Genomic DNA, 14,200 nt, shown 5'->3' on the forward strand with positions numbered 1-14,200 from the left:
TTTGTTAGACTTATTTAGCAAAAGTCAAGGACGAGTGGGACATAACTTTAAAAATGACAGGGTAATAAAAAAGTGCATGTGTTTTGAGTCAATATGACGCTCTCTGCTCTCCTAGTGTTAAATGGTTACATTTGTGGCCGCCTTGTCACTATCTCCTGGTCCCTGAGCCTAGCCTAACCTACTACCTCCTGGTCCCTGAGCCTAGCCTACTATCTCCTGGTCCCTGAGCCTAGCCTACTACCTCCTGGTCCCTGAGCCTAGCCTACTATCTCCTGGTCCCTGAGCCTAGCCTATTATCTCCAGGTCCCTGAGCCTAGCCTACTATCTCCAGGTCCCTGAGCCTAGGCTACTATCTCCAGGTCCCTGAGCCTAGCCTAGCCTACTACCTCCTGGTCCCTGAGCCTAGCCTACTATCTCCAGGTCCCTGAGCCTAGCCTAGCCTACTACCTCCTGGTCCCTGAGCCTAGCCTATTATATCCTAGTCCCTGAGCCTAGCCTAAACTACTACCTCCTGGTCCCTGAGCCTAGCCTAACCTACTACCTCCTGGTCCCCGAGCCTAGCCTATTATCTCCTGGTCCCTGAGCCTGGCCTACTATCTCCTGAGCCAAGCATAGCCTACCATCTCCTGGTCCCTGAAACTAGCCTACTGTCTTCTGGTCCCTGAGCCTAGCCTAGCCTATTGTCTCCTGGTCCCTGAGCCTAGCCTAGCCTATTGTCTCCTAGTCCCTGAGCCTAGCCTACTATCTCCTGGTCGCTGAGCCTAGCCTACTATCTCCTGGTCGCTGAGCCTAGCCTACTATCTCCTGGTCGCTGAGCCTAGCCTACTATCTACTGGTCGCTGAGCCTAGCCTATTATCTCCTGGTCGCTGAGCCAGTAAGATGTTGCCAAGCCTATTGGGATTATTACTGTTATAGGGCATTATGTTCCAGCCTCATAGTCTATTAATTACCGGCCTATGGTTTACTATGTTTAGGTCTATGTGAGTTGCATGTTAAATGCACATGGATTTACATAGACCTATAAGACTATTTGGTCTCTAATGCGAAATCACATGTTAGATGGTTTGTTGTGTGCTATCAATTACAGTCAGGTATAGAATAGATTATGCTTTTATGATGATTTGAGTGCCTACATTTGGACCTTTTATAAATCAAGCTGTGGACACCATAGATCGAAATGGCTTACATTGAGCTATAGCCCTGGTCTTTATTTTTACCTTTATTTAACTAGGCAAGTCAGTTAAGAACACATTCTTATTTTCAATGACGGCCTAGGAACTGCCTGTTCAGGGGCAGAATTACAGATTTGTACCTTGTCAGCACGGGGATTTGAACTTGCATCCTTCTGGTTACTAGTCCAACACTCTAACCACTAGGCTACCCTGCCACCCCGAGGACAAAGTTGTATATTTTCTGTGTGACATAGGATGTGAAATCTGAAACCACTTGACGCTGGAATGTCACTCTTAGCATTTCATTGGCTCTTCTGACAGTCCATCAACTCCTGTCTAAACCCTACATCACAGACACTGACAAAGCATATGCCTGCAATCCATATATTGTAGTGCAGCAGGAGAGAGTGGTTTCACCACTGTAGCACATTTATAACCATTCATCTAAAATAATTTGTACATTTTAAACAAAAAAGGTGAGTGCCTAACGAGTTCAGGAAGCCAAGATAAAGCCCTGTGCGATTCACAGCGATTGGGGGCAGGCATTTTGATCAAGAGAGACCATTTAGAAAATATGCAAATGTTCTGTTACACTAAACATACACATATGTATTTTACAATTATAAGGAAGGTGAAATCTTATCATTAGTTGTATCATTAGATTATACTATACTATATTTATAAAGAATATAAGCAATTTCAAGCCTTATTCATACCATTTTGTTGAATAGGAAATGCATCATATAAAATATTTTGTATTTTCATATTTGAATCATATTTGTACTGTGTACTTGAGCTTGTGTCCTCAAAAGTGACTACACCCCAATTTGTACCTGAAAGGTGAGATTTGAACCTTTCTTGGAATATGCAGCACTGCTAGTTATTGTTTATGGCCCTCTCATGGTAAATAATTACTTTTGGGGATTACGTAGATTCCAGAGGAGCTTTATTTCATAGACTAAAGCATGTTACCTCTCGTGCCCCCAGTCTAGTGAAATACTCGGTCTCTCTGGAAGATAGATGTATCCTATCATAATAAATACACTACTTTGACAGACAGCACCTCCCCTAGCCTACTCTCTACCCACCACAATACCTCGTACGGGTCCCCTTTTCATGGTCAACTTTTCCTTTGAACCGTACTCCAGGTCGCAAGTTTTCATTTCCCAACTTTCTTCCTTCCCACCATTCTCAGGCACAGCAGCAGCTGCACCTTCCAGACCCTCCGCTATTTCTCCGCTCTTCGACTCACCCTTACTCTCTACAGCTTTCCCAATCTCCATCTCACTCACTCTATGATCACTACCATCCAGAGGAGGCTGTTGGGAGGCGCTATAGGAGGACAGGCTCATTGTAATGGCTAGAATGGAATAAATGGAACGGAGTCATAAGTAGTTTTCATGTGATTGATTAGTTTGATATTACATATTACATTTATTCCAATCCAGCCATTACAGTGAGCCTGTCCCCCTATAGCTCCTCCTCCACTGCTACTATCAGAAGTAGAAGGTACTCAAGCTCAGTTTTATTTTATTATTCATGAAAAGCAGGAGGTGTATAAACCGAAGATGTAGGTTTCCTTTTTGGAGATCTACTTCCGATTTTCCGGCATCTTTTTTTGCTCATCTTAATTTTGCGTTAGTCATCGTGGTCATTATTTTTCTTCTAGTCCTCCATCCTGCTCAAATTCTCACTTTTCCGCTCATTTAGCAGCATTTTGCTGTAGTCCGCCCTGAGTAGATGTAGCTTGCTTCGTGGTATACCACTCAGGTGTTTATGAGAAGGACCCCGTATAGTGATGATGTGTCCTCAAACTTGCCTATTTTATTTTTCTAGACGCAGGGAATTCAGAACACAGCCTTTCCTCTCAAGGTTAAAGCATTTGGATGCTGAAGTACAGCAGTGTTTATGTACCTTTTAACATATTTACCATTTGCCCTCACCAAGAAGAGGTAATAGTTGAATATCCCTTGGTAAATGGACAGATGTATAATCATTTCTAATACATTTTAACCATGAGGTTTTCACTCCATCTTTTATGCATACTTTTAGCTATATTTTGTATCCTGTGCAAATTTGAATTGTCTTGGAACTACTCTGCATGATCTGTTTATTGAGAAACAATATTTGTGCAAGAATATAAAATAAACAAATAGGAGTAACCCACTTGTTCAGGACAATGCACTTACTCCCAAAATAACTCACCACTGTAAGTACATAGTCATATAAAATCAATATGGAGAGAGAGTGAGCAAGAGCGAGATATCTTTTTAGTAAAAAATGTGAGACTCAATGGGGTGTGATGAGTGTACAATCACACATGACCTCAGGCTGCTACGCTGTGTAGAGCAGGAACTGAATGTACTGAACATACATCTAGTTTCACCACACATTATTAACCACCATCATTAGTGTGATGATAGATCAAATGAAGATAGATCAAAATGATTGATGTGAATGTAATGAACCAGTTGTCATTGTCCTGAAAAGCTACTGGGGATGCAGGCTTTCGTTCCAGCCCAGCACTACCACACCTGATTTAACTTAGCATGGTCCAGATTCAAGATCACGATTAGTTGATTATTTGAAACAGGGGTGTTCATGCTAGGCTGAAGCAAATGCCTGCACACCATGAATGGGATTTGGAGACCCCTGGAATATACCTTGATTTAATAGAGGCATGATACGGTCATAATGTGTATTGTGTTCTCTAAGCATTTGTCGTGCAAGGATGTTGGGACAATATTTAATCACAACACAACACAAAGGCTGATCTATGACAGGTGTAGTGTTTCCTTAATGTTTCTTTATGTTCTATACATAAGGGGTCGCTGCAGGAGAGATGGGAAAACAATAGGCAGTCAGGAAGAATTGCGAAATGTAATGGACGCAGAAATGCCTACAACCCTTTTAATTATTTTCCATAGGGGTACATCTTTTCAGGGGTAAATCACTTAGATAAGACACACATTTTCACAATCGTACTATTCATATCTATTGAAGTAGTTATTTATTATGATACATTGTGTACGCATGCTTCTCATTACCTAAAGGACAACATCCTTAAAAAGCATGACTCAAAATGCAATTAGATGAGCCAGTCAAATTGCATTTGTCTGATACATCTGTAATGTATTTAAGAATTTACTAAGACACACAAAACATCTCTCCTACTCACATCTCCCTACAGTATACAAGAACATCCCTTCCAAAATCCCCAAACTTAACCCTTCAACTTAACTATCTTCATCCTTGCTGAAGTTTTATCCTCATAGCAGATGGTGCATGTTAAACAACAACACATCGCTTAAAGAGAATACCAGTGGCTACCTTATCATTCAAAGACTTGTCTATAAGACTAAAGCACTTGGTGGAGGAAGCCTTTGTGGTGGTGAAGTTATAAAGGATGATTAGTCCATGAATTAGCTATGTGTTTTAAGGGAGCAGTTAACAGGATTTAGCGATGGTCTAATAGCTGGATGTGTGGGGATAGATAGGGGATATGAGGGAGTGATGTCTTTGTTTGAGAGATGTCCCAGGCTACTTTAGCCCTCTGAAGGATCACGAAAACAAAAAAGCCCACAGCAAAGCTGGGTGGTATTCATTAGGTGCCAAATGGAAAACAACCGACTGAAACAGGGAGGGACTAGCTGAAGATGTCCAATAAGAAACACTATTTTTTAGTGTTACTGTTCTTTAGCAATTATTTTGCTAAAGTTTCACTGACAGGGACTTTTTTTTGACCCTTTCGTGATTTAAAGTCACAAATGTATCACTTTTATTTCCAGTGCCACTCCTGGTTGGTCACTTTTTCTGGTCACTTTTCGGGTGCATACATGCTCAGTCTCTTCACTCTTTCTCCATTAAGCTCTCTTCACGGAGGTCCCTCATGACACCACAACGCATAGCGGTCAGGATGTGGAGATGGCCTGTTCATTCCGGGGGGCGGGGCCCTCCTATTCCCTGGAGATCCAGTGGTGGTACATGAAGAACCACAGAGACTGGCCAGAGAAACCCGCCTGGACCTCCAATCAGGTGAGCCGCTGAGAGGAATGTTACGGTCGGAGGGCGGGACTTGCCTTTTAAGGGGAGATTGTTTTTGGCCGTTGGGTGTTTGAGTGACACGTGAGTCAACGATCCGAGTTACTGTTCTGTGATTCTGTTTGACATAGAGTAGCAGTGGTTGTGTTAGCTCAGGACTTGGTGAGCACAATTAAACAATGTAGTTCCACTCACTAAATATTAGTAACTGTCAACCCTGGTTTGTCTATTGAAAGGTTACAAATGGAGCCCCGAATCACTACTTGAGATACATGTGTCGGTGTGTGTATAACATTTTCCCAACCTCCTAGTGTCAATACAATATTTACTTGAGTTATTTTCTTGTTTCATAAAAGAGTAGCCCTGTATCTGATTATCATTATCATCAATATTTGATGAATTCTCAGCTAAAATATTTATTACCTTTTAAAATGTATTCTAAATGTACAGCAGTCGGGTTTTAGACCAGGTCATAGAACTATCTCTGCTACATCCACAGTTATAAATGATGTTGTTAACTGTATGAATAAAAAGCAACATTGTGCTGCCCTCTTCATTGACATGTCAATGGATTTCGATACTGTTGATCTCTCACTGCTAATTCAGAGGCTTTCCTCAAATTGGCCTAGACCAGACTGCATGTAACTAGTTAAAAAATACTATAGATATAAAACTCAATGTACAGTACATTCTGAAAATATTTAGACCCCTTGAATTAAACAAATTTGGTGCGTTACAGCCTTATTCAAGAATTGCTAAAATAGTTTTTTCCCCCTCACCAATCTACACACAGTACCCCATAATGACAAGACAAAAACAGCAAAAACATTTTTGCAAATTTATTTTCAAAAAATGAACTGAAAAATCATTATTTACATACTGTACATTTTCAGACCCTTTACACAGGACTTTGTTGAAGCACCTTTGGTAGCGATTACAGCCTTGAGCATTCTTGGGTATAACGCTACAAACTTAGCACACCTGTATTTGGGAAGTTTCTCCAATTCTTCTCTGCAGATCCTCTCAAGCTCTGTCAGGTTGGATGGGGAGTGTCACTGCACAGCTATTTTCAGGTCTCTTCAGAAATGTTCGATCAGGTTCAAGTTGGAGTTCTGGCCCAGTGATTACAGCCTTGAGTAATCTTGGGTATAACGCAACAAACTTGGCAGACCAGTATTTGGGAAGCTTCTCCCATTCTTCTCTGCAGATCCTCTCAAGCTCTGTCAAGTTGAGTGGGGAGCGTCGCTGCACAACTATTTTCAGGTCTCTTCAGAAATGTTCGATCAGGTTCAACTCCGGGTTCTGGCTGGGCCAATCAAGTACATTCATTGTCCCGAAGCCACTCCTGCTTAGTCTTGGCTGTGTGCTTAGGGTCATTGTCCTGTTGGAAGGTGAACATATGCCCCAGTCTGAGGTCCTGAGCGCTCTGGAGCAGGTTTTCATCAAGGATCTCTCTGTACATTGCTCCCTTTATTTTTCCTTCAATCCTGACTAGTCTCCTAGTCCCTGCCGCTGAAAAACATCCCACCATGCTTCACTGTAGGGATGGTGCCAGGTTTCCTCCAGATGTGACACTTGGCATTCGAGCCAAAGCGTTCAATCTTGGTTTCATCAGACCAGAGAATCTTGTTTCTCATGGTCAGAGTTCTTTAGCAGCCTTTTGGAAAACTCCAAGAGGGCTGTCATGTGCCTTTTTATTGAGGAATGGCTTCCGTCTGACCACTCTACCGTAAAGGCCTGATGGATGGAGTGCTGCAGAGATGGTTGTACTTCTAGAAGGTTCTCCCCTCTCCACAGAGGAACTCTGGACCATTGGGTTCTTGGTCATCTCCCTGACGAAGGCCCTTCTCCCCCGATTGCTCAGTTTGGCTGGTCGGCCAGCTCTAGGAAGAGTCTTGGTGGTAACAAACTTCTTCCATTTAAGAATGATGGAGGCCACAGTGTTCTTGGGGACCTTTAATGCTGCAGAACATTTTTGGTACCCTTCCCCAGATCTGTGCCTCAACACAATCCTCTCGGAGTTCTAAAGAAAATTCCTTCGACCACATGGCTTGGTTTTTGCTCTAACATGCACTGTCAAACTGTGGGACCTTATATAGACAGGTGTCTGCCTTTCCAAATCATGTCCAATCAATTGAATTTACCACAAGTGGACTCCAATCAAGTTGTAAAAACATCTAAAGGATGATCAATGGAAACAGCAAAGTGTCTGAATACTTATGTAAATAAAATGTAACATTTCTAAAAACCTGTTTTCGCTTTGTCATTTTGGGGAATTGTGTGTAGATTGACGAGGAACATTTAATCCATTTTAAAATAAGGCTGTAAGGTAAGAAAATGTGGAAAAAGGGCAAGGGGTCTGAATACTTTCCGAATTCACTGTATATCTTGTGGTGTTAAATCAGGTTTCCTCACATTACAAAAGGTGTCCTGCAGGGTTCGATTCTGGGTCCTGTATTTTTTGCATTAACAATATCGACTTATGTACAAAATTGTAATATGCCGATGATGCTGTCTTGTGTACTATTTCCCCCACGGATGACCAGGCTCTATCTGAACTACAGTCCACCTTCATTGTATTACAGAATAACTTTATTGACCTGAAATTAGTACTGAATGCAGGTAAAACTAAGTCTATGTTGTTCTCTAGAGTGTGTAAAAATAAGTCTGACGATTTAAGCATACGTACTTTGGATGATGTCCATATTGATTGCGTCTGTGTGTAACGAGTGCACTGAGAGTCGGGAAGCAAGTTCAGGGAGTGAGTGTTTTAATAAATAAAATGAGGTGAGTGTCATGAGGTGAGTGTCATGGGGTGCAAGTGCGCGGGACGATGGTGACAGGTGTGTGGGATAATCCGCAGCCTGAGGACCTAGAGGCCGGAGAGGGAGTATACATGACAGTAGCCCCTCACTGACGCACGGCTCCAGCTGCAGGACGCCGTCAAAGGGGACGAACCCGGGGATCAGGAGCGGACTGGTCACCCTTACTGATGCGCGAGAACCTGTCACGCCAGGTGAGGCATGGAAACCTGTCGAGTCAGCTGGGCCGCGGGAACCTGACCGATCGGTTGAGGCAGGGGAGCCTGGCGATCCGGCTGAGGCATGAGAACCTGACGAGCTGGTGGAACCAGGGGAGCCTGGCAATATGGCGGAGGCATGAAAGCCCAATGAGCCGGCTGAGGCAGGGAAGCCTGGCGATCTGGTTGAGGGATGAGAGCCTGTAGCAGTTCCTGGACCGTTCATTATTACTCTGACACAATTTTTAAAATTAATCAACACTGCCTGTTGCTTCCCTTTGGTGAGGTGTTATTCTGTAACAAGTGTGCTGAGAGTCGGGAAGCAAGTTCAGAGAGTGAGTGTTTTAATAAATAAAGTAAACACAAACCTCAAACGCACCGACATGAAAACAGAGTCAATAGCACCTGAGGAAAGAACCAAGGGGAGTGACAGATACAGTGGGGCAAAAAAAGTATTTAGTCATCCACCAATTGTGCAAGTTCTCCCACTTAAAAAGATGAGAGAGGCATGTCATTTTCATCATAGGTACACTTCAACTATGACAGACAAAATGAGAAAAAGAAATCCAGAAAATCACATTGTAGGATTTTTAATGAATTTATTTGCAAATTATGGTGGAAAATAAGTATTTGGTCACCTACAAACAAGCAAGATTTCTGGCTCTCACAGACCTGTAACTTCTTCTTTAAGAGGCTCCTCTGTCCTCCACTCGTTACCTGTATTAATAGCACCTGTTTGAAGTTGTTATCAGTATAAAAGACACCTGTCCACAACCTCAAACAGTCACACTCCAAACTCCACTATGACCAAGACCAAAGAGCTGTCAAAGGACACCAGAAACAAAATTGTAGACCTGCACCAGGCTGGGAAGACTGAATCTGCAATAGGTAAGCAGCTTGGTTTGAAGAAATCAACTGTGGGAGCAATTATTAGGAAATGGAAGACATACAAGACCACTGATAATCTCAGTGCCAGACGTGTCCCCCTGCTTAAGCCAGTACATGTCCAGGCCCGTCTGAAGTTTGCTAGAGAGCATTTGGATGATCCAGAAGAAGATTGGGAGAATGTCATATGGTCAGATGAAACCAAAATAGAACTTTTGGGTAAAAACTCATCTCGTCGTGTTTGGAGGACAAAGAATGCTGAGTTGCATCCAAAGAACACCATACCTACTGTGAAGCATGGAGGTGGAAACATCATGCTTTGGGGCTGTTTTTCTGCAAAGGGACCAGGACGACTGATCCGTGTAAAGGAAAGAATGAATGGGGCCATGTATCGTGAGATTTTGAGTGAAAACCTCCTTCCATCAGCAAGGGCATTGAAGATGAAACGTCGCTGGTTCTTTCAGCATGACAATGATCCCAAACACACCGCCCGGGCAACGAAGGAGTGGCTTCGTAAGAAGCATTTCAAGGTCCTGGAGTGGCCTAGCCAGTCTCCAGATCTTGTTGAAAGTCTGTGTTGCCCAGCAACAGCCCCAAAACATCACTGCTCTAGAGGAGATCTGCATGGAGGAATGGGCCAAAATACCAGCAACAGTGTGTGAAAACCTTGTGAAGACTTACAGAAAACGTTTGACCTCTGTCATTGCCAACAAAGGGTATATAACAAAGTATTGAGAAACTTTTGTTATTGACCAAATACTTATTTTCCACCATAATTTGCAAATAAATTCATTAAAAATCCTACAATGTGATTTTCTGGATTTTTTTTCTCATTTTGTCTGTCATAGTTGAAGTGTACCTATGATGAAAATTACAGGCCTCTCTCATCGTTAAGTGGGAGAACTTGCACAATTGGTGGCTGACTAAATACTTTTTTGCCCCACTGTATAGGGAAGATAATCAAGTAGGTTATGGAGTCCAGGTGAGTAACATGAGGTGCAGGTGAGCAAGACGATGGTGCGGGATAATCAGCAGCCTGATTACCTAGAGCCCAGAGAGGGTGTATATGTGACACTGTGCTTACAAATATCTGGGCATCTGGGTAGATGAAAAGCTGTCTTTTAAAAAGCATGTTGATGAGTTGGTGAAGAAGTTGAGAATAAGCCTCTCGCTCAATAGTACAAAGCAGATTATTCCGTCGATGTTCCTATCGGTCCTACACTATGGCGACATCATCTATATGAACACAGCAGCCACGTCATTAACGCCACAGGATGCAGTTTATCAGGGCACATTCCGCTTTATTACGGGTGACATTTTTAGGACTCTTCACTGTATTCTCTACCAGCAAGTTGGTTGGTCCTCTTTGATGTCATATCGGTTGATACATTGCTAGGTTTTCATTCCTAAAGTTATTTTACAAAAAGTCCCACTGTACCTAACATCATTTACTAAACTTTAGACATACGAGTTACCACATCCTGTCTCAGGGATGGCTAATTCTGGAAATCCCTTTGACCTCTATTGAGTTAGGTCAATCTTCTTGCATCTTATTATTGGAACACTTTTTTTTGAATGTGCTGCTGCCTCTAAGGAAATTCAGAAAGCTGATTGAGGACCTTATTACTGGTGAATGTGTTTGGTTTCTATGACTGTGTTTTTCTTGCATTTTTTGCATGTATTTTGTATTTATATTTTGTTATGTGTATTTGTTAAGTAATTTATCATGGCTCATCGGTAAAGGAAACCTTGGTCTCAGTATGACTCCCTGATAAAATAAATGTTAAATAAAATACATTTAAAAAATGTATAAAAAAAAGCATTCATTAAGCCCACATGGACTTTGTTAACACACTATTACCATTCAAAGAGATCATGTTCATTACTGTTGACAGAACTGAATCGACTGAATCCACATTCTATAATCTATAATACAGCACGCAGAGGAAATACATTACCCACAGCCCTTGGCATTGGAAATAATAGATAATTGCTGATTAGCATTTTACTAGCACTGTGGGTGGAGGTTGACTACTATAACTTATGGAAACTCAAACCCCCTGCTGTGATGCTAGACACTATAATTGGCACTAAGGAAGGAATAGATTTTCCTAATCTCTGTTCGATGCATAATGCATACCTATGTCCCTAAGAACATTAACAACTTCATAGTTAAGAACACTATAATAATATGGAAGAAAATTAAACATATTCTACAAGAACCAACATCACTCCCTAAAGATACAACCTTATGGAACAATCCTTGGATAGGTTTTCAGAATAAATTGGTCCAAATGGAAAACTAAAGGCATAGAAACCATAAATGACTTGGTAACAGGAAATCTATTTAGCTCCATGACAGAATAAAAATACACTTTGGACTGACCAATGTATATAGTTTCTAATGCACGCAACTTAAAGGTTACATATCACAAAATGTCGATTTGAAATCCTTTGGACACCAAAACAATCTTGAGGGAATCTTATTTGAGTCAAAAAAGGATGTTCATATGATACGGAATATATACTGTACAAAACCTTGTAGAGAGCATATCCAACAGACAATCTCTTAGAAGAAAATATAAACTATTGGAACCAAGACTTAAAAATAACTGATGTTGGCACAAGATGGGGGGGGAATTTGGAGTATAACTACTGAAATTACAGTTAACGAAAAAAGTACTCTTAATCTAGTATAAACAAATGTTTAGAATTTATTGTACAAGTGACAAAATTCACATATTCTACAGCCACAACAACAGAGTCACGTTTTAAGTGTAAAACCAATTATGATTAAATAATCCATGCTTTCTGGGAATGCTATGAAGACCAAAAGTTATGGGCGGAGCAAGAAAGTTGGCTGTCAGAACTGTTACAATGTAAACTTATTTGAATCTGTCTGTCTGCATATTTCAAGACGTACCCACTGATCTTGAAAAAACGTACATTAAAACTTGGAAATCAATCAATCCGCCATCATTAACACAATGGAAAAATGAAATGATTTATTATTGAAATATTGAAATTAGCATTGGCGTCCGAGATAGACGAATGGGTACAGTGTAAGGCCAAGTGGCAAACAACAATGCAGGCGCTAGGGATGGGGGTGTGAGCATGCAGGTCTGGGGAAATTAGATGTACCCATTGTTTGTGTGCGTCTGTAAGTTGTTGTTTGTATGTATACGTTTGTATCTGGAGTTTTTTTTTAAATAGACAAATAAAATATTATTAAAAAAAAGAATACCTTCCCCTCCCCAACTTTCCCAGATAGCCTGTTCAATTGACACCACAAAATAGCTAGCAGACATAACAACAGCAAAACATATATTAGACTACCCAGTGTGGATAGAAACTAGTTTATCTGAGCACAGTGCTAAAGGTTTTGAATTGCAGATGTGCGAAAGCAAATATATGTACGCAGTATCACATTCCACTGGTTCAAGTGGTGGAGTCTAACACATTTTCATTTGTTGATTATCTGGCGTGTATCATATTTAAAAGTATGTCGACATATACGGTATATATATGTATATATACAATATACTATATATATATATATATATATATATATATATATATATATATATGTATGTATGTATGTATGTATGTATGTATGTGTGTGTGTGTGTGTGTGTGTGTGTGTGTGTGTGTGTATGTATATATATATATATAATATATTTATTTACATTTATTTTAACAGTTTAACAGGGAGTCATGCTGAGACCAAGGTCTCTTTCACAGTTGAGACCTGTATGTACATCAAACACATCAATTTGTTTAGTTTTTTTTACCTTTATTTAACTAGGAAAGTCAGTTAAGAACACATTCTTATTTTCAATGACGGCCTAGGAACAGTGGGTTAACTGCCTTGTTCAGGGGCAGAACGACAGATTTGTCAATATACTCTCTGCACATCAATAAACATCAATATACACATCAATATTCACATCAATACACTAAAAGCAAAACACAATCATAGAAAAACATGTGAAGTCATATTTGATTATATCTCAATTGATAATGTATGTCTCTTGCGAATGTTATTTCAGCCATATGCCTGACTTATTTTAACAAATTCCTTATAGGTGGTGCCAATGGAGGAGATGTCTAAGGATGCCACCAAAATAAGTGTGAGGAGACACATGTACAGTCTTCAGTACTGCACTGTAAACTAAATGGACTCTTAACTAAACATGATTAACTCATTATGAACCTAATTATTTCTGTTGAAACCCAGGAATATGATTCATATTTATGTGACTCACAAATACATGATCTCCTGCCACAGGTGGTGAAAGTGGCTGGGAGCAACATCTCCCACAAGCTCCGCCTCTCCAGCGTCAAGCAGTCAGACGAGGGCACATACGAGTGCCGTGTCATCGACTTCAGCGGCAGCGTTGCGCAGCACCACCGCGTCCGGGCCTACCTCCAGGTGGAAGCAGAGAAATGGCTGGGTCACGGGTCAGCAGACACCCAGCCCCAGGAGCCCCGACACAAGGGACAGGGGAGCCAGGTGCACCCCCACCAAACAGAGGACCGGGAACTGAAGAGGCGATCGGCCGATGACAGCACCACGGACTGCACTGAGAGCTGTGTGCTCTAGAGTCTGGTTCTGTGTCCAGATAGGAATAACAGGAGTGCATGTTCCCGATTATCTTAAGAAGGATGATTATTTTTACACCAGCAGAGGCCTGGACAAAAACTGCTTAATTTATGTTAAATTTATGAATCGATTTGTTTGGTTGTTTGTTAATCTGAGATTTGTTTATGTTTGTTTGAATTCGGGTTGTCACAGACCACTAGAGGGCATGATCGTGTTGTCTTGGTTCTTAAATGTAATGTTATTTCTCATTGCCTTTGTTAAATGCTTTGTCCATGATTTCTGACTCTGGAGTTGTGATGGGTGAAGATGAGGTCGTTGGGTGGAAAGGATGCGGGGAAGGCCTGTATCTCAATAGTATGAAGTATCTTCCTTCCTTTGTCTCCTTTCCTTAATAAGCACTGATCTGAAATTAATGGAAAGGACAAAGCAATATATACCCCAGGGCTCTTGAGTGGCGCAGCAGTCTAAGGCACTGCTTC

General features: G+C 41.2%; 1 protein-coding gene across 1 annotated transcript in view; it reads left to right on the top strand.

The window, feature by feature from the left end:
* The window catches only part of LOC139369720 (V-set and transmembrane domain-containing protein 2-like protein), a 63,420-nt gene extending 49,699 nt beyond the window's left edge, over nucleotides 1-13,721 (top strand). Inside the window, exons 2-4 of the mRNA XM_071108979.1 lie at nucleotides 5,042-5,208; nucleotides 13,204-13,248; nucleotides 13,407-13,721. Of these exons, the coding sequence (XP_070965080.1) occupies nucleotides 5,042-5,208; nucleotides 13,204-13,248; nucleotides 13,407-13,721 (527 nt within the window). The remainder of the gene's footprint in view (nucleotides 1-5,041; nucleotides 5,209-13,203; nucleotides 13,249-13,406) is intronic.
* Nucleotides 13,722-14,200: the final 479 nt, after the last annotated feature.

This window comes from Oncorhynchus clarkii, chromosome 17 (genome assembly GCF_045791955.1).
Source record: "Oncorhynchus clarkii lewisi isolate Uvic-CL-2024 chromosome 17, UVic_Ocla_1.0, whole genome shotgun sequence".
NCBI classification, from domain to species: domain Eukaryota; kingdom Metazoa; phylum Chordata; class Actinopteri; order Salmoniformes; family Salmonidae; genus Oncorhynchus; species Oncorhynchus clarkii.